Below are 22538 nucleotides of genomic sequence, written 5' to 3'. Positions count from 1 at the left end.
TACACACACAAAAAAGAAAAAGCAACCAAAAACAACACTAAAGATGGTCATCAAACCACAAGAGAAGAGAAGAAAAGAGTAAGGGAAGAAAAAATACCTACAAAAACAAACCCAAAACAATTGAGAAAATGGCAATAGGAACATACATATTGTTAATTACCTTAAAAGCAAATATATTAAATGCTGTAACCAAAAGACATAGAGTGGCTGAATGGATACAAAACAAGACCTGTATACATGCTGTCTACAAGAGACCCACTTCGGACCTAGGGAAACATAGAGACTGAAAGTGAGGGGATGGAAAAAGATATTCCATGCAAATGGAAATCAAAAGAAAGCTGAAGTAGCAATACTCATATCAGACAAAATAGACTTTAAAATAAAGACTGTTACAAGGTACAAAGAAGGACACTACATAATAATCAAGGGATCAATCCAAGAAAAAGATATAACAATTGTAAATATATGTGCACCCAACATAGGAGCACCTCAATATGTAAGGTGAATACTCATAGCCATAAAAGGGGAAAGTGACAGTAACACAATAATAGTGGGAGACTTTAACACCCCAATTACAACAATGGACAGATCATCCAGACAGAAAATTAATAAATGAAATATTAGACCAGATAGACTTAAATGATATCTATAGGACAGTCTATCCAAAAGCAGCAGAATACACTTTCTTCTCAAGTGCACATGGAACATTTTCCAGGACAGATCACATCTTGGGCCACAAATCAAGCCTCAGTAAATCTAGGAAAATTGAAATCATATCAAGCATCTTTTCCAACCACAATGCTATAAGATTAGAAATCAATTACAGGAAAAAAAAACTGTATAAAACACAAACACATGGAGGCTAAACAATATGTTACTAAACAACCAATGGATCACTGAAGAAATCAAAAAATACCCGGAGACAAATGACAACAAAAACACGACAATCTAAAACCTATGGGATGCAGCAAAAGCAGTTCTAAGAGGGAAGTTTACAGCAATTCAATCCTAACTCAGGAAACAAGAAAAATCTCAAATAAACCGTCTAACCTTACACCTAAAGCAACTAGAGAAAGAAGAACCAAAAAAACCCAAAGCTAGTAGAAGGAAAGAAATCATAAAAATCAGAGCAGAGATAAATGAAATAAAAATGAAGAAAATAGCAAGGATCAATGAAACTAAAAGCTGGTTCTTTGAGAACATACCAAAATTGATAAACCTTTAACCAGACTCATCAAGAAAAAGAGGGCAATTACTCAAATCAATAAAATTAGAAATGAAAAAGGAGAAGTTACAGCTGACACCACAGATCATAAGAGACTACTAAAAGCAACTATATGCCAATAAAATGGACGACCTAGAAGAAATGGACAAATTCTTCTAAAGTTACAACCTTCCAAGACTGAACCAGGAAGAAATAGAAAATATGAACAGACCAATCACAAGTACTAAAATTGAAACTGATTTTAAAACTTCCAAAACAAACAAAAGTCTGACCAGATGGCTTCATGGGTGAATTCTATCAAACAATTAGGGAAGAGTTAACACTTATGCTTCTCAAACTATTCCAAAACATTGCAGAGGAAGGAATACTGCCAAGCTCATTCTATAAGGCTACCATCACCTTGATACCAAAACCAGACAAAGATACCACAAAAAATGAAAATTACAGGCCAATATCACTGATGACCATAGACACAAAAGTCCTCAACAAGTTACTAGCAAAGAAAATCCAACATCACATTAAAAGGATCATACACCATGATCAAGTGGGCTTTATCCCAGTGATGATAAGAAAGAATGAAGGATCAGAAAGAGAAATTAAGGAAACAATTCCATTTACCATCACATCAAAAAGAGTAAAATACCTAGGAATAAACCTACCTAAGAAGGCAGAAGACCTCTACTCAGAAAACTATAAGATACTGATGAAACAAATCAAAGGTGACACAAACAGATGGAGACATATACCATGTTCTTGGTTTGGAAGAATAAATATTGTCAAAATGACTATACAACCCAAAACAATCTACAGATTCAATGCAATCCTTTATCAAATTACCAATAGCATTTTTCACAGAATTAGAGCAAAAAATTTTACAATTTGTATGGAAACACAAAAGACCCCAAATAGCCAAAGCAATCTTGAGAAAGACAAATGGTCTGGAGGAATCAGGCTCCATGGCTTCAGATTATACTACAAAGCTACAGTAATCAAAACAGTATGGTACTGGCACAAAAACAGAAATAGATCAATGGAACAGGATAGGAAGTCCATAGTGCCACGCACCTATGGTCACCTAATCTATGACAAGGGAGGCAAGAATATACAATGGAGAAAAGGCAGCCTCTTCAATAAGCGGTGCTGGGAAAACTGGACACTACATGTAAAAGAATGAAATTAGAACACTCCCTAACACCATACACAAAAATAAACTCAAAATGGATTAAAGACCTAAATGTAAGACTGGATACTGTAAAATTCTTAGAGGAAAACAGTGGCAGAATACTCTCTGTCATAAATCACAGCAAGATCTTTTTTGACCCCCACCTCCTAGAGTAATGAAAATAAAAACAAAAAGAAAGAAATGGGACCTAATTAAACTTTAAAGCATTTGCATAGCAAAGGAAACCATAAACCAAACAAAAAGACTACCCACAGTATGGAGAAAATATTTGCAAATGAAGTGATAGACAAGGGATTAATCTCCAAAATATACGAACAGCTCATGCAGCTCAATATAAAAAAAACAAACAACCCAATCGAAAAATGGGCAGAAGACCTAAATAGACATTTCTCCAAAGAAGACACACAGATGGCTAAAAAGTACATGGAAATATGCTCAACATCACTAATTAGAGAAATGCACATCAAAACTACAATGCAGTATCACCTCAACACCAGTCAGAATGGCCATCATCAAAAAATCTACAAACAATAAATGCTAGAGCAGGTGTGGAGAAAAGGAAACCCTCCTACACTGTTGGTGGGAATGTAAATTGGTACAGCCACTCTGGAAAGAGTATGGAGGTTCCTTTAAAAACTAAGAGTAGAACTACCATATGATCCAGCAATCCCACTCCTGGGCTTATATCTGGAGAAAACCTTAATTCGAAATGATACATGCACCCCAGTGTTCATTGAAGCATTATTTACAATAGCCAGGACATGAAGCAACCTAAATGACCATGACAGAGGAATGGATAAAGAAGATGTGGTATATATATATATATATATATATATATATATATATACACACACACACACAATGGAATATTACTCAGCCATAAAAAAGAATAAAAAATAATGCTATTTGCAGCAACATGGATGGACCTAGAGATTGTCATACTGAGTTAGGTAAGTAAGAGATAGACAAATATCATTTGATATCATTTATATGTGGAATCTTAAAAAAAATGGTACAAATGAACTTATTTACAAAACAGAAATAGAGTCACAGATGTAGTAAACAAACTTATGGTTACCAAGGGGGAAAGGGGGGGAGGGATAAAGTGGGAGATTGGGATTGACATATACACACTACTATATATAAATTAAATAACTAATAAGGACCTAACATGTAGCACAGGGAACTCTACTCAATACTTTGTAATGACTTATATGAGAAAAGAACTTAAAAAAGAGTGGATTTATATGTATAACTGATTCACCTTTCTGTAACTCAAGAAACTAACACAACATTGTAAATCAACTATACTCCAGTAAAAATTAAAAAAAAAACTTAATCTGTTTATTTCCCATTTGCCTGCAAGCTCCTTGGAGTTAGTGGCCCTGTCTTTTCCTCTTTGTAATTCCCAGTACCCAGCATGGTTCCCAGCACACATCTGAAATGTTAAATAAATATTTTATGAATGAATGAATGAATGAAAGAGATATAACACTCTGGGACTGTTAGTGTGAAGGGACTCAAATAGAACTAGAAACTGAACTGAGATGTTAAGGTATACAAAGGAGGCTGAATAATATTACAGACAGAATCCTGTAACTTTGGAGTTAAAAAGAATACAATTGAATCCTGCCCCCTTCATTTTTTTTGGTTATGTGATCTAGGAATTGACTTAGATTTTCTGAATCTCAGTTTTCTCATCTGTAGAACTGAAATAATACTGAGTTACCCTTAATAAGTATTGAAAGGATTGAATGTGATGGTGTAGCTGGCAGCACTGAGCACAGTGCTGGTCACCCAAGTATGCAAAAACAGTTGTTGTGGTTGGTTTCATTGTTGCTGTTATGGTTTTTCTGTGGCACTTATTTCTCTGGTCTCTGCCTGCACTGGAACCTGCAGGTTTTCCTGTGTTCGTATTCTCTTCACAGGCAGTGCGGATGGACATCTATAGAACTCCCAGCCCCCACATGCATGGCATCTGTCAGGTTTCCTCATCATCTAATCATGTCTTACACATACCTTGTCCAGGTGCCTAAACTTGAGCCATTCAGTCAGTATGTCTTCATGCTGTCAGAGGACCCCTGAAGTTTCTCAGTGCTCACGGGGAGACTGTTTCTTTCCTTTCCAGACTCCTCCACTGAATATAAATTTCTCATATTTTTACACAACAGCAGTCCCACCCTGTACTCTGGTACTATGGAAATTCAACAGGAGAGGAAGGAAGAGAGAGAGGGAGAGAATGAATGTGTGTTTGTGTCCATGTGTGAATACTGACATGCAAATACAATAACTTCCACATTGGCTGCGGCTTTCCTCTTCACTGAAGCATCATGATGACTGATATCTGAGATGGATATGTTGTTATCCTCTAGAACAGCCTCCCTTTTCAGCAGTCCTCTCTCCACTACCCAAATCACACCCACTTTACATAGTACTTCTACCTCAATTCTCATCTCTCATTTGTTTTCATCCATTGCTACTTCAGCAAGGCCATTGCCACAAAGCTTATGTTTTGCCATTTTTAAACTTTCTGTAGAAACATTATTACACATCAGACATAAAGGCAATGCCACATTAGAAAGAAGTTCTAGTTTCTTAAGGAACCTCCATACTGTTCTCCACAGTGGCTGCACCAATTTACATTACCACCAACACTGTAGGAGGGTTCCCTTCTCTCCACACTCCAGCATTTATTGTTTGTGGATTTTTTGATGACGGCCATTCTGACTGGTGTGAGGTGATATCTCATTGTAGTTTTGACTTGCATTTCTCTAATAATTAGTGATTTTGAACATCTTTTCATGTGCCTCTTTGCCATCTGTATGTCTTCTTTGGAGAAATGTCTATTTAGGTCTCCTGCCCATTTTTTGATGGGTTGTTTGTTTTGATGATATTAAGCCACATGAGCTATTTGTAAATTTTGGAGACTAATCCATATGATCCTGCAATCCCACTCTTGCACATATGCCCCCAGAGAAAAACATGGTCCAAAAGGATATATGCACCTCACTGTTCATTGCAGTGCTGTTTACAATAGCCAAGACATGGATGCAACCTAAATGTCTATCAACAGAAGAATGGATAAAGAAGATATGGTACATAAATACAATTGAATATTACTCAGCCATTAAAAAGAATGAAATAATGCCATTTGCAGCAACATGGATGGACCTAGATATTGTCATACTGAGTGAAGTAAATCAGACAGAGAAAGAGAAATATGGTATGATATCACTTATATGTGGAATCTAAAAAAAAATGATAGAAATGAACTTATTTACAAAACAGAAACAGACTCACAGACTTAGATAATGAAGTTATGGTTATGGGGAGAAGGGTGGGGGAGGGAGGGATCATTAGGGAGTTTAGGATTGACATGTATGCACTGCTATATTTAAAATAACCAACAAGGACCTACTGTATAGCACAGGGAACTCTTCTTAACATTTTGTGACAACCTAACTGGGAAAAGGATTTGAAAAAGAATAAATACATGTATATGTATAACTGAATCACTTTGTTGTACACCTGAAACTAACACATTGTTAATCAACTATACTCCAATAAAAAATTAAAAGTTTTAAAAAAATGTTCTAAGGAGAACCTCACTCCAATATCTTCCTTAGGCTGCCACGTTCCCCCACCCCAAGAGTGTGGATGGCAAACATTGTTAATTAACCACACTCTTTCTCATGCAGTCTGTCTCTGTGCAGTACTGCAAGCATTCACCACCGAGCAACTGGCCCTGGCAAACGAGGAAAAGCCTATGGGCCAAACCTGGACTTGCTAAGTCCTTTTAGCACCTCTGTGTCCAGTCTCCACTAAAGAGTGGGAAATAGATTTCTCTTATAAAAGAGTCCTGGGCTTCCCTGGTGGCACAGTGGTTAGGAATCTGCCTGCCAATGCAGGGGACACAGGTTCGAGCCCTGGCCGGGGAAGATCCCACATGCCGCGTAGCAACTAAGCTCATGCTCCACAACTACTGAGCCTGAGCTCTAGAGCCCACAAGCCACAACTATTGAGCCCACGTGCCACAGCTACTGAGGCCCGCACGCCTAGAGCCTGTGCTCCGCAACAAGAGAAGCCACGACAATGAGGAGCCCGCTCACTGCCACGAAGAATAGCCCCCACTCACCACAACTAGAGAAAGCCCGTGCACAGCAACAAAGACCTAACAGAGCCAAAAATAAATAAATAAATAAATTTATTTAAAAAATAAAAATAAAAGAGCCCTGTTTCCATGACTTGCTTTGAGTTGAGGTCCTTGACATCACATTCATGTTGGAAGGTTCTTTTGAGCAATAGCATTCAGTTTTAGTCTTCAGGAGAAACAAAGGAAAAAAAAAAAGAATGCTATGAACAGTAGTTTAATACAATATGTCCAGCACATGTCAGTTATGGTAGCCACCAGCCACAGGTGGCTATTTAAATTTAAGTTAAAACTAAATAAAGTTAAACATTCATTTCCTCAATTGCACTAGCCCCATCTCAAGTGCTTTTGGCCACTGTATTGGACAACGTAGGTAAAGAAAATGTCCATCAACACACGTATTTCTACTTGGCAGCACTGAACTAGACGTTGTGTTCTGTATCCTAAGAGGTAGTTCCTTTTCACTTTGTCATCTATTTAACCCCCCTCTTCTTTCCCAAAACACACGATGCTGTCCTATGCCAATTAAACAAAAGCCTGTTAATGATAGGATGTCGTTCAAAGCAGAAGCAAGTCTTAAACGAGATGTAGGAGCAGAACAAGACCCATCAGTAGATCCATTACCATGCTTTTTCAAGGAAATTGGCTTCTGGCTTCATATACTGTCTATAGTTTCTCCTGTTGAACATAAAAATAATGTTGCTCCTGTTTGCTTTTAAATTTAGCCACATATATGAGACCAGAAGCACAAAATCCACTTTGTGAGCCCCCAGCTTCCTGTTAGCATGACATTAATGGAAGAATCCACCCTGTGATTATATTAAAAAGGGAAAATAACTGAACAAAAGAAGACTGGGATTTGATCTTTTTACTGGGTAAATTTAGTTGCCTGAGAAACAGGAGGAAATTATTTCAGTGCCAAAATAATAAAACATCATCTGAACTTGCTTTTTCTCTCTCATTCAGGATCTATAGTTGCCTTTGGTGTGGTAAGAAAAGGAGTGGCTGTTACAGGGAGGAGACAGTTATACGATTTCCTTTGACATTTTGTTCATGTTTCACTTTTAAAATTTTGTCAGCCTTTGTAATCGTCCAGTTAAATTTGTATATCCAGTTCTTCTCCTAAAAATGGGTGACATTTGAGTGCTATAAAATTAATAGGAATGTGATGCAATGGACATAATTGCTTTCTAGAAAAATCTCATGTTTATGACTCATTGTCAGAGACACAAATGTGAGCCCGGAAGTTCCTAGAACATCGATATATCTGATTCCTTATGTACATTTTCCCAAGAAAGCTCTTTTTCAGTAAATAAGATCTCTGCTGGATTTTTTTCTTTTGGTCTCTCGGTTGTCTCAAATTAGAAAGTCAGGAAATGACTGAAATAATAATTTACTGCACTTGAGTGATTTGACATCTGTTTCTTGAATGTTTCAAGAAAAACATTCAAGTCCACATATTGTCAATTTTGAATCTTATTCATTAGCACCATGGCCTTTTGTGGTTCATGTGGTTTTATTTCTGGGTTTTCTGGTGGTGTAGCCCCACCAATGATAACTCATTGATGCTCACTGATGAAATCATCTGGGTAGGGGCACTGAGTTCCCAGACCCCTCAACTTGTTGGTGAGGCTACCTTTACAAAGAGTTCCAAAAGTGACTTGGGCTGCTTTGAGAGTAAGGGGAAGAAAGAAAAGTGAATTTTTAAAGGCTGCTAGAGCACAATCTCATTAATGTACGTAGTACACCTTAGAGATTTTATTAAGATTGGAGTGGGTTTTAAGTTTGCCTTTGCATGATCTAGAAGGAAAATAATTGTTAATCTAATTAAGAGTGTAAATCATTTTATAAGAAATGGTCAAAAACACAGATTGTGGAGTCCATTAGACCCAGGCTTGATTCCTGACTCTGTCACTTGGCAGCTGTGATTTAACCACCATGAGTCTTACTTTTACATCTATGAAGTGGGGCTGGCAATACTTATCTCAAGAGACTGTCTCAAGAATTCAGTGAAACACTGTCTGTGCAGTTTGTTACTGGTGTCGTTAGTATTAGTGGCTAGGAAAATAAGCTATTTTTAAAAGAGATTTATAGAGCAGTATAGGCTTTTCTCCCTTTTCAGCCCTCGTGGGAAGATTCAGTGTTTGTGCTGGCAAACCAGGAGCCGAGGGAGCCTGAGCAGGATGCATTATGATTAAAGCTGTGAGAGGAAGGGAACCTAGAGGACAGGTTAATTTATAAAAAAAGGAGCTCTCTATGGAGGAAAAAATAATAAGGAATTTAAAAGTTTCAAGGACTGAGAGAGAAGGGCGCCAGAAGTTTTGGGGGATAGACGGAAAGAGGGAGGGGCAGTACAACGTGACACTCAGGGGACCAGGTAAGTCAGGAACATTTGGGCAAGTGTTGTGTGGTGTAAGTCCCCAGTTGCCCCTTTTATTGAGAGTCTTCTTTTTTAAAAAAATTTTAAAAATTGAAGTATAGTTGATTTACAATGTTGTCTTAATTTCTACTATACAGCAGAGTGATTCAGTTATACATGTATACTTTTTTATATCCTTTTCCATAATGGTTTATCACAGGATATTGAATACAGTTCCTTGTGCTATATATAGTAGGACCTTGTTGTCTATCCATCCTATATATAAGAGTTTGCATCTGCTAATTCCATATTCCCAATCCATCCCTCCCCCACCCCCTCCCCCTTGGCAACCACAAGTCGGTTCTCTGTGTCTGTGAGTCTGTTTCTCTTTTGTAGGTAAGTTCATTTGTGTCATACTTTAGATTCTACATATAAGTGATATCATATGGTATTTGTCTTTCACATTCTGACTTACTTCACTTAGTATGATAATCTCTAGATCCGTCCATGTTGCTGCAAATGACATTATTTCATTCTTTTTTATGGCTGAGTAGTATTCCATTGTGTGTGTGTGAACACACACACACACACACACACACATCACATCTTCTTTATCCATTCATCTACTGATGGATTTCCACATCTTGGCTATTGTGAATAGTGCTGCTATGAACATTGGGGTGCATGTATAATTTTGAATTATCGGTTTGTCCAGATATATGCCCAGGAGTGGGACTGCTGGATCATATAGCAGCTTTATTTTTAGTTTTTTGAGGAACCTCCATACTGTTCTCTATAGTGGCTGCACCAATTTACATTCCCACCAACAGTGCAGAAGGGTTCCCTTTTCTATTGAGAGTCTTCTTAAGTAGTTATCCCACAGGGAGGAGAGTGGAGCAGAGTGGTTAAGAGCCTAAATTCTGGACCTGGAGTTCTAGGTTCAAATCCTTATTCATCACACTTGGCTGAATAGTTGTTTTACTTCTCTAAGCTGCAGTTTCCTGCCTGTGAAACGATTCTCCTGGGATCTCATGACTTAATGTTGAGTGCTTGGCAGATATATAAGAGCTTGATAAATGTTACATGAACTCAGTGGTATCCTTTTTAAAAAGGACAATAATCGTTTTCATTATTCTTCTGAAGACATTATGAGGCTTAATTCATTTAATTCTCAGGAAAACTCTACAAGGCAGGAGCTATTATTATTACCATTTCACACGTGATAAAACTGAGGCACAGAGGAGTCAAGTAACTCGCCCCAACTCATACACAGGGAGTAGCAGAGTTGGGGTTAGCATCAAATATTCTGACGCTGGATCCCTACTCTTTGCTTCTATACCATCTACATCTCATATGTGAGCATCTGGTCTTCAGATGAACAACTTCTAGGGCAGTTTGCCTTGTTTTATAAATGCTTGGTTTGTATTCAACAACCTTGCCTCTCAACGTGTGGGCCATAGGCAGCAGGATCAGTGACACCTGGGAGCAGAGTCTCAGGCTCCACCCCAGACTCTTGTAACAGGAACTATGTCTTAACAAGCTCCCCGCATGATCCGCGATCGTGCACAGCCTGAGAAGCTGCTCCAGGATGTGAACATGTAGGAGATGGGCTGTCTCATTAGTGTCCAGCGCCGCGCTTGCCGCCTAAGAATAAATTTACTTTTGATCTAACAGTAGATCAGGAAACTTTGAATAGGAAATAAATTCAGAAGTCGAGGGAACAATACCTGGTTTCTCCTCAGCTGAGTGAATGAGGCTCGGGGCCTCTGGATCCACTGCAGCACCAGGCACACAGCAGACACCCCGTCATATTTCTTGCATTGATATGGAAATGTTGTGTGATAGAGACATCCAGCCTAGCAGCCTTCCCGGATGTGCAGTGACGTTTAAAAAGACCAAATAATGCCAGAGCAAGCAGAACAGAGATTATGCAGTTATTCTTTTTTTTTTTTTTTTTTACATCTTTATTGAAGTACAATGGCTTCACACTGTCACGCCAGCTTCTGCTGCACAACAAAGCGAATCAGCTTTATGCACACACATATCCCCACATCCTGTCCCTCTCCCACCCTTCTAGGTGGTCACAAGGCACCGAGGAGCTGATCTCCCTGTATGCACTTCTTCTTCTTTTTTTTTTTTTAAACATCTTTATTGGGGTATAATTGCTTTACAATGGTGTGTTAGTTTCTGCTTTATAACAAAGTGAATCAGTTATACATATACGTATGTCCCCATATCTCTTCCCTCTTGCATCTGCCTCCCTCCCACCCTCCCTATCCCACCCCTCTAGGTGGTCACAAAGCACCGAGCTGATCTCCCTGTGCTGTGTGGCTGCTTCCCACTAGCTATCTATTTTACATTTGGTAGTGTATATATGTCCATGCCACTCTCTCACCCTGTCACATCTCACCCCTCCCCCTCCCCATATCCTCAAGTCCATTCTTTAGTAGGTCTGTGTCTTTCTTCCCGTCTTGCCACTAGGTTCTTCATGACCTTTTTTTTTTTCTCTTAGATTCCATATATATGTGTTAGTTAGAGTCTGTCATACAGAGTGAAGTAAGTCAGAAAGAGACAAACAAATACAGTATGCACTTACTCTTAACATAGCTTTAAGACAAGCTGGTCCCCTGTGAAACCGAGCTGATTCTCTTTCCTCTTGAGCTCTCTATTGTCTTGGCGTTGTTTTCAGCTCATTCAGAAACTAATTAAGTTTCAGGATCAGTTTGTCCTGTTAGAGAGTGTGGATATGCTAAAGGAGTGGTTTTTTATAACTTAAATTATCCAAGTGAAAGGACAATTATAATTTGCTTCTAAAATTGGCCAAAAGTCAGCTTTCACCAAAATAATTCTCAGCAGACATTAGTCTCTGTAAAACCAGGCTATTGTATGAAAGGCAACAAAAGGATTTAAATAGGCCATGGAAAATGTATTGATAATCTAGCCATATTAATCCTGTCCTCTAACAGAGTGTGAAATTACTTGTTTACTCCACTTATCTGGGGCTGGAGGTAGCTGATCACTGGTTGACAGAGCCATAGTTTGTGATCACATTTCAGCAGTGAGCTTCAGCTGGGCCAAGGCCAAACAGTCTGAATTCACTGACCTATATACCACCTCCAAAGTCAAGGTCAGGACTGCTGCTACCTCTGGACAGCCAGAGGAACTCATGATCTCCAATATGCCCATCTAAGTGTGGCTTTCATTTGTGCACGGACATGGCCTATATCCTGTCCCCCCAAAAGTGAGTATTTGTAGTGGTTTCATCACCAGTCTACAAATATTATCAAGGCGAACACTATTGGGGTAAAGTATAAGAAGTAGTCCCTGACCTAAAGGAGACTAACCACTGTGGTGAAATAGACCCTGTTGATGCTCTGCCCAGTTCCCCTTTATCAGGTTAGTGTATCCATCCCCCAGTGCCCAGTGGATGTGAGTGTTGGCTGTGAATGTTTCACAGCTGCCCTTTTTCTGGAGACTTGGCTGATTGTTCTCAGCCAGTGGCTGGCAGGGGCCAAACCTGAGGACTTATGCCTGCCCAACCCTAGAATGAATGTAAGCCTGAAGGAGCCAAGGGAAGGAACAGTACTCCCAAAGTGCAGTGAGAACCTTGGAGATGGAGTTGCCTTTCAGGACCTGGGTCATATAGGGATTTGGCTCACAGTTCTGGAGGCTGGACATCCCAATCAGAGTGACAGCATGGTTGGGTGAGGGCTCTCTTCTCACTGTGTTCTCACATGGCAGAAGGGCCCAGGGGAGCTCTGTGGTCTCTTTTGTAAGAACACTAATGACATTCATGAGGGTTCCACCCTCAGACCTAATCGTTTCCCTAAGTCTCCACCTCCTAATCTCACCACCTTCAGGGGTTAGGATTTCAACATATGAATTTTGTGGGGGGACACAGACATTCAGACCATAGCAACAGGAGGCTAGCCAACAGTGAGCTGTCATTCAGTGGAGGTCAGCCTCTTAGGTCCTTGAGCAGAAGAAGAAGGGGGTGTGAAATCAATGAAAAAAGGAGGAGTAAATAATGACCACCCTTTGACAATCATAAACTTTCTTCTCTCCTCTAGTTCAACCATCATATTGGCACTAGATTAATTTTTATCAAATGATTATTTCATCATGTCTATTTTCCCAGCTCTAAATCCTCCAAGTGTTTGCCTAAAAGAATGATTCATAAAAATTTTTAGATCATATACCCCACTGGTTAAAAAAAAAGTCTCTGAACATGTGCCCCAATTTCATTTGTTTATTCATTTATAAACGATTTAAATTTACTACCAACTAATATCTCAGAGTACTATGTACACTTACAGTTTAGGATATATTATTCATGGTTATGGCATAAATCCATATTTCAAGAAGCTTTCCTAATAGTTTTAAATTATTTTAGACAGCTTTTGGCCTATGTGATCAGATTGTCACTTATATTTTACTATTTGCCTTCTGATCGGCTAATGTGTATGAATCCTCAGACAAACTACTGATTTGAGAGGTGGTTGTGTGCTCTTAGGTGGAGAGTGTTATGCCCAGACTGTGTGGGCTGCAATGACAGAATGTATTTAAGGGGTCAAGTAGAACCTTAATCCTGGAGTAATAGCAAGAAAATCTAAGAGAGTTCCAGTTGGCAATGGGAGAATAAGTGATTTAATCTTGAGAGCAGTCAGATTACAATAATAATAGCTCTACTTTTGAAGCATCTACTGTATACCTGGCATTGTGCTAATTACTTTACATGTATTATTTCATCTGCCCTTCATAGCAACTCTTCAAGGTAGGTATTACTACAGGAGAGGTTAAGAAGCCTGCTCAAGGTTACATAGTGAGTGAAGGAGCCAGGATTTGACCTTGGAAGGAACTGTGTGTCTCCTTGACAGTCTTTTTTCCATCACATCCCACAATTAATACTTGGCATTAGAGCAGGTGTTCCATTCTATAGGAAAGCTTGTGTTATACAGAAAGGAGTCAGTGGGTCCTGGATGAAAGGAGCCAGCCTGAAAGGGCTCCTATCTCTGTGACATTCTGGAAAAGGCTATGCTGACAGTAAAAAGATCAGTGGTTGCCAGGAGTTAGGGAGGGATGAATAAGTGGAGCACAGAGGATTGTTAGGATGGTGAAACTACTCTGTATGGTACTGTAATGGGGGGGGTACATGTTATTATACATTTGTCCAAACACATGGAAAGTGCAACCCCAGGAGCGAACCCTGATGTGAACTATGGACTTTGGGTGATTATGATGAGTCAGTGGAGGTTCAGCTATTGTAACAAAGGTAATGGAGGAGGAAGGTGGCATATGGGATATCTCTGAACATTCCTCTGAATTTTGCTATGAACCTAAAATAGAAAATAGTCCTTAAGAAAAAGAGAGAGAGAGAGAGAAAGGGGATGGACCTGGCCATGAGCCTGTAAGGATAGGGCCAGTTGGAAGGGGTAGCAATGCCTCCCAGAGATAGGAGAGGCCACTCAGAACTCAGAAGAGCAGTGTGGATCCAAGCTAATGCTTTGGGAAAGCAGAACTCAGGAAGGATAAGCTGTTCTTATCAAAAAGTTGACAGAGAGTTCACAACATTTTTTCCAACACTGTCTGATACAAAACCATCCTCCTACTAGTCTATTCCTTCTCTGTGCACTTTTTTTATAAACTGAAGTTCACATATGCTCTGCCTTCTATGTTGCTCTAATAATTGGTCTGCTCACAGGCTGTAAAAATAGAGGAACCATCATTTATTAAGCTGTGCACTTATGATTTGTGCATTTTCTATATATGAATAAAATTTGTTTAAAAATAGAAAGAATGATTCTGTATGGAGGTTGAAATAAATCAAGGATATTGTCATATCCACTGTTACTTTGTAGATTCTATATATGGTAAAAAAATAGCATGGGCTAAAAGATAGAAAACTGGCATTTCAGTATTAGCTCTTCCATTAGAATAACTGTGTGACACAGGCAAGGTTCCAATCCCCTCTGAGCTTGGATTTTCTTGTATGTAAAAAACAAATGTCCCAAAATCCCTATTAATATTCAGTATGATAGAGGACAGAGCAACTCTCACCCTCAAACTAATCCCACAGCACATATTGAAACAGAATCCCAACTCCTTCCAACTGCAAACTCCCCTTACCTGATATTTTAGAGCAGAGACTGGGAAACATTTTCTGAAGAGGCCAGAGAGTAGGTATTTCAGGCTTTGCAGGCCATGCAGCCTCTGTTGCAAATACTCTGAGCTGCAGTCTATTAAGGCAACCACACAAAATATGTAAATGCATGACCAGGCCTGTGTTCCAACAAAACTGTATGTATCAAAGCAAGTGACAAGCCAGATTGGGCACACAGGTCATAGTTTGTCCACTTCTGTTCTGGGACATAACTTTCTGGCATTCAGTGCAACTTCCCTTCAGCATATATAGGGAAAAACATAGGTTCATAATAATTAGATAAATAGGGAACTAGAGAGTTGGAATGTGGAAGGGAGGCAGGGCAGAGAGCCTTGTGATGGAGCATTGGGAGAGAACATTCCAGTGACATCTGCCATGAGAGAGGGGCATTGTCAGGTTGGAAAAGGTTGGCTTTGGCATGGAGCTAGCTGCTAAGTTTGGAGAGACCAGCTGGTGTGTGTGTGTGTGTGTGTGTGTGTGTGTGTGTGTGTGTAAGAGGTTATGGTGTACTCAAACCTAGCATAGTGCCAGGTACCAAGGGGACTCACTGAATATTTGTGGAAGAAGGGAAGGAAGAAGAATGGATTATCCTCATTTTATAGATGAAGGAATTCCACTGTGGGACACCAATGCTGTTTCTCATAGGGAATCTACAGGGAAACAGAATTTCATGAGAAGGATATTGATTTCGCCCCTGAGAGGCTCTGTCGATGTCCTTACAGACCCAGCCCTCCTCTGAGAAGGAGAGTGTTGGAGGGTTCTGGGGGTTCCCTGTAGCCCTGGGCCTTGGTGATGCAAAGTGTCATTGAAAGGTGACCATGTGAGGACAGGAAGGAGGCCTGCAGTACTTACTTGTGGCTACTGTTTCCATGGGTTAGGCTTTGTGCTCTCCTTCAAATGGTCACAGTCACATTTCTGACATGGTAGCAGGAGCAGGGAAGGGAAAGGAGAGAATGGACTAATGCACTTGAGGTAGGAGATCAGATGCTGGGTCTCTCTTGGACTTGGTTTGCTGAAAGCATCTTGAGAAAGGGAGCCAGGGTTTGGGGAAGGGAAATTTGGACTGTTTCTTCAGGTCAGACATTGTCCTTCTCTGTGCCATCACACAGAAGGAAAAGAAGAGCTGGATTTGGGAGGAATCTGAACAACTTGGAATGTGACTAAACTGATTAAACAACAACTCTGTAAAATTTCACACAAGCCATGCACTTAGTATAGAACTGGATTACAGTTTGCAGTCTGTTGCACTAATTCATTAATATTATTTCACAGACTAAAAAATTTACTATGCAAATGTGTGCAAATCATATAAGAAAATAGTGTTCTTAGCCAAGTGCATTAGCACCTATTGGGTATTTTGGTGGTTTTTTCTTTTGGTTTTGTTTGTTTGTTTGTTTGTTTCACTGGAACTCTGACCCTGCTGTGGAAAGCTAGATAATTAATATATTCAGTACTCGATAGTGTGTGTTGAACATTTTCCTGAAGGGTAACTGGGAGGCTTTCTCCTTTGACAAATACTGTGGTGATTGGCATGTATTTTTTCCTCTTTTTCTTGCCTAAAACAGAATGAAGAAGATGAGCAACATTTATGAGTCAGCTGCCAATACACTGGGAATCTTTAACAGCCCCTGCCTGACCAAAGTTGAGCTGCGTGTGGCATGCAAAGGCATTTCCGACAGAGATGCTCTTTCCAAACCAGACCCCTGTGTCATCCTCAAGATGCAGTCCCACGGGCAGTGGTTCGAGGTAAGCATGTCCAGTGAAATGGACAGAAGCATGGCGGGAGAAGTGATTTGAAAATGTTTTGGCATTTCCTGTCTTCAGGTGGTTTATTTCGGTGAGATGGAAAATTCTAGAAATGAATATGATCACATTTCTGTTTATATCATGATTTTTATTTATTTAAAAAAATTTTTATTTTATATTGGAGTATAATTGATTAACAATGTGATAGTTTCAGGTGTACAGCAAAGTGATTCAGTTATACATATACATGTATCTATTCTTTTCCAAATTCTTTTCCCATTTATGTTATTACAGAATATTGAGCAGAGGTCCCTGTGCTATACAGTAGGTCCTTGTTGGTTATCTGTTTCAAATATAGCAGTGTGTACATATCAATCTCAAACTACCAGTCTATCCTGCCCCCATACCCTTCTCCTGTGGTAATCATAAGTTTATTCTCCAAATCTGTGAGTCTGTTTCTGTTTGTAAATAAGTTCATTTATATAATTTTTTTTGATTCCACATATGAGTGATATCACGTGATATTTCTCTTTCTCTGTCTGACTTACTTCACTTAGTATAATAATCTCCAGGTCCATCCATATTGCTGCAAATGGCATTAATTAATTCTTTTTAATGGCTGAGTAATATTCCATTGTATATATGTACCACATCTTTATCCATTCATCTGTCGATGGAAATCGACATCCATATTGTGATGTTTTAATACTGTGGATATTTTGACATTTACCCTTAATTCGTGTGCTCATTTTAGACATAGTAGCCCCTGGGGATGGGCAACAGGGACTGCCTTACAGGGGCCACATCACACATTTATTTTTCGGAGTGAAAACTTAATATTAGCTAAACTTTATTGGGTGCTTATGAAGTGTCAGGTGCTGTTCTAAGTGCTTTATGTAAAATAACTAATTTTGTCCATACAACAATCCTATGAGGAAACAGACAGGTGAGGAAACAGAAAGATTAAGTAAGTGGAAAATCTAATATTTACCAGTCAAGCTCCAGGGCCTGAGCTCTTTATTGCTATTTTATACTTATGGTGGCCATTGGTGTGGTCTTTGGTGGTTTGTGTGGCAAAATTGCATGTTGAATTCTGCAGTTGGGTTTTGTTTGTTTATTTAAAAGTTGAAACAAATTGGATGAGGACTGTTTTTAAGTTTTGGGTTTTTTGTGTTGTTGTGTTGTTGTTGTTTTCTTTTTAATTTTTGTTCTTGGTACCTGGTCTAAGTTTGCAATGTTTTTAAAGATCTGGTCTCAGGTGGAAGGCAGGAGAGGGAGGAACAGGGGGTGCAGCCAAGGAAGCAGTTGTTATTGTCTCTAAGGGAACCAGATGCCCAGTGGAATTTGGGTGAGGGGTTTGAATCCATACTGAGTAGATCAAGTGTAGACAAATACCTTGTTTGGATCCCTGAGGACAGACTTCAGTCCTTCTTCCATCTGCTTGCAAGGAGCTGACAGGTGCTCCTCTAGGGGCCAAGGTCTTCACTCTACAGCAGGAAGAAGGCTCAGAAAACCTCACAGGTAGCATGTTTACTTACCTGTACGTATGCGATAAAAGCCACTTCTCTGAAAGGATGGTTTGATAGAATTTGGTAAGCTGATGAAATTCAGGTGAGAAGGCAACATAACACACATGAGGGGATGAATGACAGATGGCAGATAGGGGATCTTCATTTAACTTCCAGCTCATCCAGGTTTTTTTTTTTTTTTTTTAAAGCTTGGGATGGGACGCAAGCCTGAGTATTTTTCTTTTCTTTTTTTTTTTTAATTAATTAATTAATTTATTTATTTATTTATTTTTGGCTGTGTTGGGTCTTCGTTTCTGTGCGAGGGCTTTCTCTAGTTGCGGCAAGCGGGGCCACTCTTCATCGCGGTGCGCGGGCCTCTCACTATCGTGGCCTCTCTTGTTGTGGAGCACAGGCTCCAGACGCGCAGGCTCAGTAGTTGTGGCTCACGGGCCTAGTTGCTCCGTGGCATGTGGGATCTTCCCAGACCAGGGCTCGAACCCGTGTCCCCTGCATTAGCAGGCAGATTCTCAACCACTGCACCACCAAGGAAGCCCCACAGGCATCTTAATGTGTAACGTCTTTTTTATCCCGTCTAAATATTCTCCATGACTTTGTTGGTGGGCTTTACTGTCTTTTATTTTTTGTTTAACAAAACTAAATGGAATATCTACATTAGGATATTAGGACTCTCTTGGATAATTAGAGGAAAAGACTTCATCTCCTGAGACCCCCCCCCTTACATAATTTATTTATTATTTGTATATATTTCTTTTCAGTCTTTTCCTTCTGGCATTCATATTCTTACATGATACTTATCATGCACATAAAATTTTCTTTCCTGATTTTATTACTTAGTAGTATATGTTTTTGTCCATATTATTATAATATTCATAATTATAATTTTTAAGACTGCATAATATCCCATCAAGTAGATTTATTTAATCATTTTCCTATTTTTTTCACTTTGAAGTTGCTTTCAAAACTACCCTATTTTAAATAATGCTGCAGTAAACATCTTTTAGCATAAGGCTTTTCCCTTCTTTTTGGATGAGTTCCTAGGAGATAGTCTGTCAAAGTGGAACTAGTGGAACAAAGGACAGGACACATTGGGGGCTTTTGATACATTTGCCAAATTGCTTTTCCAAAGTGCTTTTCTACAGAGTCACTTAAAGTGTGTTTGGCCACAGCTACCAGCCTGCAAACATTTTGTTACCAGTGCACAATGAGATAAGAAGCTTGTGCCACATTGTAAACTGATTCACTGCTTCCTTCATCTAGAAAGTCTTACTCTTTAAAAGTAGTGTCAGCTGAACTTCCAGCATGCTAAGTGATATGACTGATTTATACTTTGGAACTTTGAGAAGCACTTCTCTAATAAATTTTAATCTTAAGAATATACATTTAGGATATAGTTGAGAAAACAGAGCCCACACCAGGTAGCTAATAGAAAAGATTTAATTCAATAACAAATAACAAAGGAGTTGGGAATCTTGAGAAGCTAAGTAGGAACTGTGAGGAAACCCAGAGATTAACAACGGGAAGCTGCTACTTAGGGTACAACAGTGATGTACTGAAGCTATCTTGTAGAGGCTTGAGAGAGACAATTGTTAAATCTTCAGGAATTTTGCTAGCCTGGGTATAAGTATTTACACCACAGACATTGGCAAACATTTCAAATCAGAACTTTCTCCCCACCAAGAGAACCGGTTGCTAAACATTTACCAGCACACCACTGGGAGAGAGGGACAAAAGGAGATGTTAGTACCAGCTGGACCATTGAGCAGAAGCTGGATCTGTGGAAGGAGGGCCTACCTAATGGTAGCCAGCAAGGTAGAGGAGATGCAGGTAATGCTGAAAATGTTACCTGAAAGGGAGATGAGGAAGGGATGTCATCTCAGGTCTCCCATCCATGCCTTCCAGTGACCACACCCCTGGTGGAAGCCAGTTGACAAGGTTCCAGGGAAGAGTCCAGAAAACACTTGAAAGCACAGAGGTAACTGACTAGCACATAGACCTTCTGACAACTCACAGTAACTGGGAGAATCAGGCACTCAGTCATGAAGTAGTGCATATTTATTTAGTGCTAACACCTACTTTTTGGTGCAAGTTCAGTGCGTGGTCCTGTGCTCAAAGTGAGAAGCACCTGACAGTCTATTTAAACCACACACCTACTACCTTCTATGTTTAGTGAAAGCTGGCAAGCATGGCCATTGCCCTGGAACATGACTGATGCACATTTTCCTGTATCTGTCCCTTAGAACATGTCTGGAATTACAGAGAGATTTCTATGTGCAGAATTACAGAATTCAGAGAAAGCAATGCAGAAGAGGATTCATGCCAGCTGTGTCAGTTCCTGAGTGTCTTTGTTATGTGAAATCTGGTAAATGACTAAGTGAAGAAAAAAGAAAAACCTGAGAGGCTAAACTGATTTGCATAATAAAGAGATTGTTGAAGGTGTAAGGATGAGAGAGAGAAAAACAAGGTGAGCTTCTTTTTCAGAGTTTTGAAGTTTGGCAAAAGAGCCTCTCTGGAGATCAGCACTGTCCACTAGAACTCCCTACAGTGATGGGCATGTTCTCTGCCTGTGCTGGCCAGTAGGTAGTCGCTGGCCACAGGTGGCCCCTGAGTAGTTGAAAGGTGGACTGTATAACTGAGGAATGGAAAAGGTTAATTATTTAATTTTAATTAATTAGAGGGTAAATAAGTAGCTGGTGTGATTTCGGAGTCTCCTTGGGTGGTAGAGAATTTGGCTGGGTGGGGAGAAGAGGAAAGGAAGTTTGTTAACACGTTACTACCATAGGCTGTTGTTTTTACAGCTGAACCTCTTTTGGGGAAGACATACCTAGAGATTGATATTTCCTTGTTATTACTTGTGATTTCTGCCCTGTACATTTTGATTTTGTTGTTGTTCTTGTTGTTTGTTTTTTTGTTTGTTTTTATCTGTTTCATCTTTTTTTTTAACATCTTTATTGGCATATAATAGCTTTACAATGGTGTGTTAGTTTCTGCTGTATAACAAAGTGAATCAGCTATATGTATACCTATGTCCCCATATCCCCTCCCTCTTGCGTCTCCCTCCCACCTTCTCTATCCCACCCCTCTAAGTGGTCACAAAGCATTGAGCTAATCTCCCTGTGCTATGCAGTTACTTCCCACTAGCTAGCTATTTTACATTCGGTAGTGTATATATGTCAATGCTACTCTCTCACTTCATCCCAGCTTACACTTCCCCCTCCCCATGTCCTCAAGTCCATTCTCTACGTTGGAGTTTTTATTCCTGTCCTGGCCCTAGGTTCTTCAGAAACTTTTTTTTTTTTTTAGATTCCATATACTTGTGTTAGCATACGGTATTTGGTTTACTCTCTCTGATTAACTTCACTCTGTATGACAGTCTCTAGGTCCATCCACCTCACTGCAAATAACTCAATTTCATTTTCTTTTATGGCCAAGTACTATTCCATTGTATATATGTGCCACCTCTTCTTTATCCATTTGTCTGTCGATGGACACTTAGGTTGCTTCCATGTCCTGGCTATTGTAAATACAGCTGCAATGAACATTGTGGTACATGACAATTTTTGAATTATGGTTTTCTCAGGGTATATGCCCAATAGTGGGATTACTGGGTCATATGTTAGTTCTATTTTTAGTTTTTTAAAGAACCTCCATACTGTTCTCCATAGGTGCTGTATCAATTTACATTCCCACCAACAGTTAAAGAGGGTCCCCTTTTCTCCACACCTTCTCCAGCATTTATTGTTTGTAGATTTTTTCATGATGGCCAATCTGACTGGTGTGAAGTGATACCTTATTGTAGTTTTGATTTGCATTTCTCTAATGATTAGTGATACTGAGCATCCTTTCATGTGTTTGTTGGCAATCTGTATATCTTCTTTGGAGAAATGTCTATTTAGGTCTTCTGCCCATTTTCGGATTGGGTTCTTTGCTTTGTTGATATTGACCTTCATGAGCTGCTTGTATATTTTGGCGATTAATGCTCTGTCAGTTGCTTCATTTACAAATATTTTCTCCCATTCTGAGGGTTGTCTTTTCGTCTTGTTTATGGTTTCCTTTGCTGTGCAAAAGCTCTTAAGTTTCATTAGGTCCCATTTGTTTATTTGTGTTCTTATTTCCATTTCTCTAGGAGCTGGGTCAAAAAGGATCTTGCTGTGATTTATGTCATAGAGTGTTCTGCCTATGTTTTCCT

At 39.4% G+C, this 22538-nt stretch overlaps 1 protein-coding gene across 4 annotated transcripts in view; it reads left to right on the top strand.

The window, feature by feature from the left end:
• CPNE4 (copine 4) overlaps positions 1–22538 on the top strand; it is a 578612-nt gene that overhangs the window by 143005 nt on the left and 413069 nt on the right. For 3 of the 4 annotated variants that reach the window (XM_068547309.1, XM_068547306.1, XM_068547307.1), the window contains exon 2: positions 16643–16823. In XM_068547309.1, the coding sequence (XP_068403410.1) occupies positions 16644–16823 (180 nt within the window). In that variant the 5' untranslated portion in view covers position 16643. Of the gene's footprint in view, positions 1–16642; positions 16824–22538 lie in introns of those variants that run through there. The other variant, XM_068547310.1, reaches the window with a different exon arrangement.

The sequence above is a fragment of the Eschrichtius robustus genome, chromosome 6 (assembly GCF_028021215.1).
Source record: "Eschrichtius robustus isolate mEscRob2 chromosome 6, mEscRob2.pri, whole genome shotgun sequence".
In the NCBI taxonomy this organism is placed as follows: Eukaryota; Metazoa; Chordata; class Mammalia; order Artiodactyla; family Eschrichtiidae; genus Eschrichtius; species Eschrichtius robustus.
This window is presented reverse-complemented; position numbering and strand designations above follow the sequence as displayed.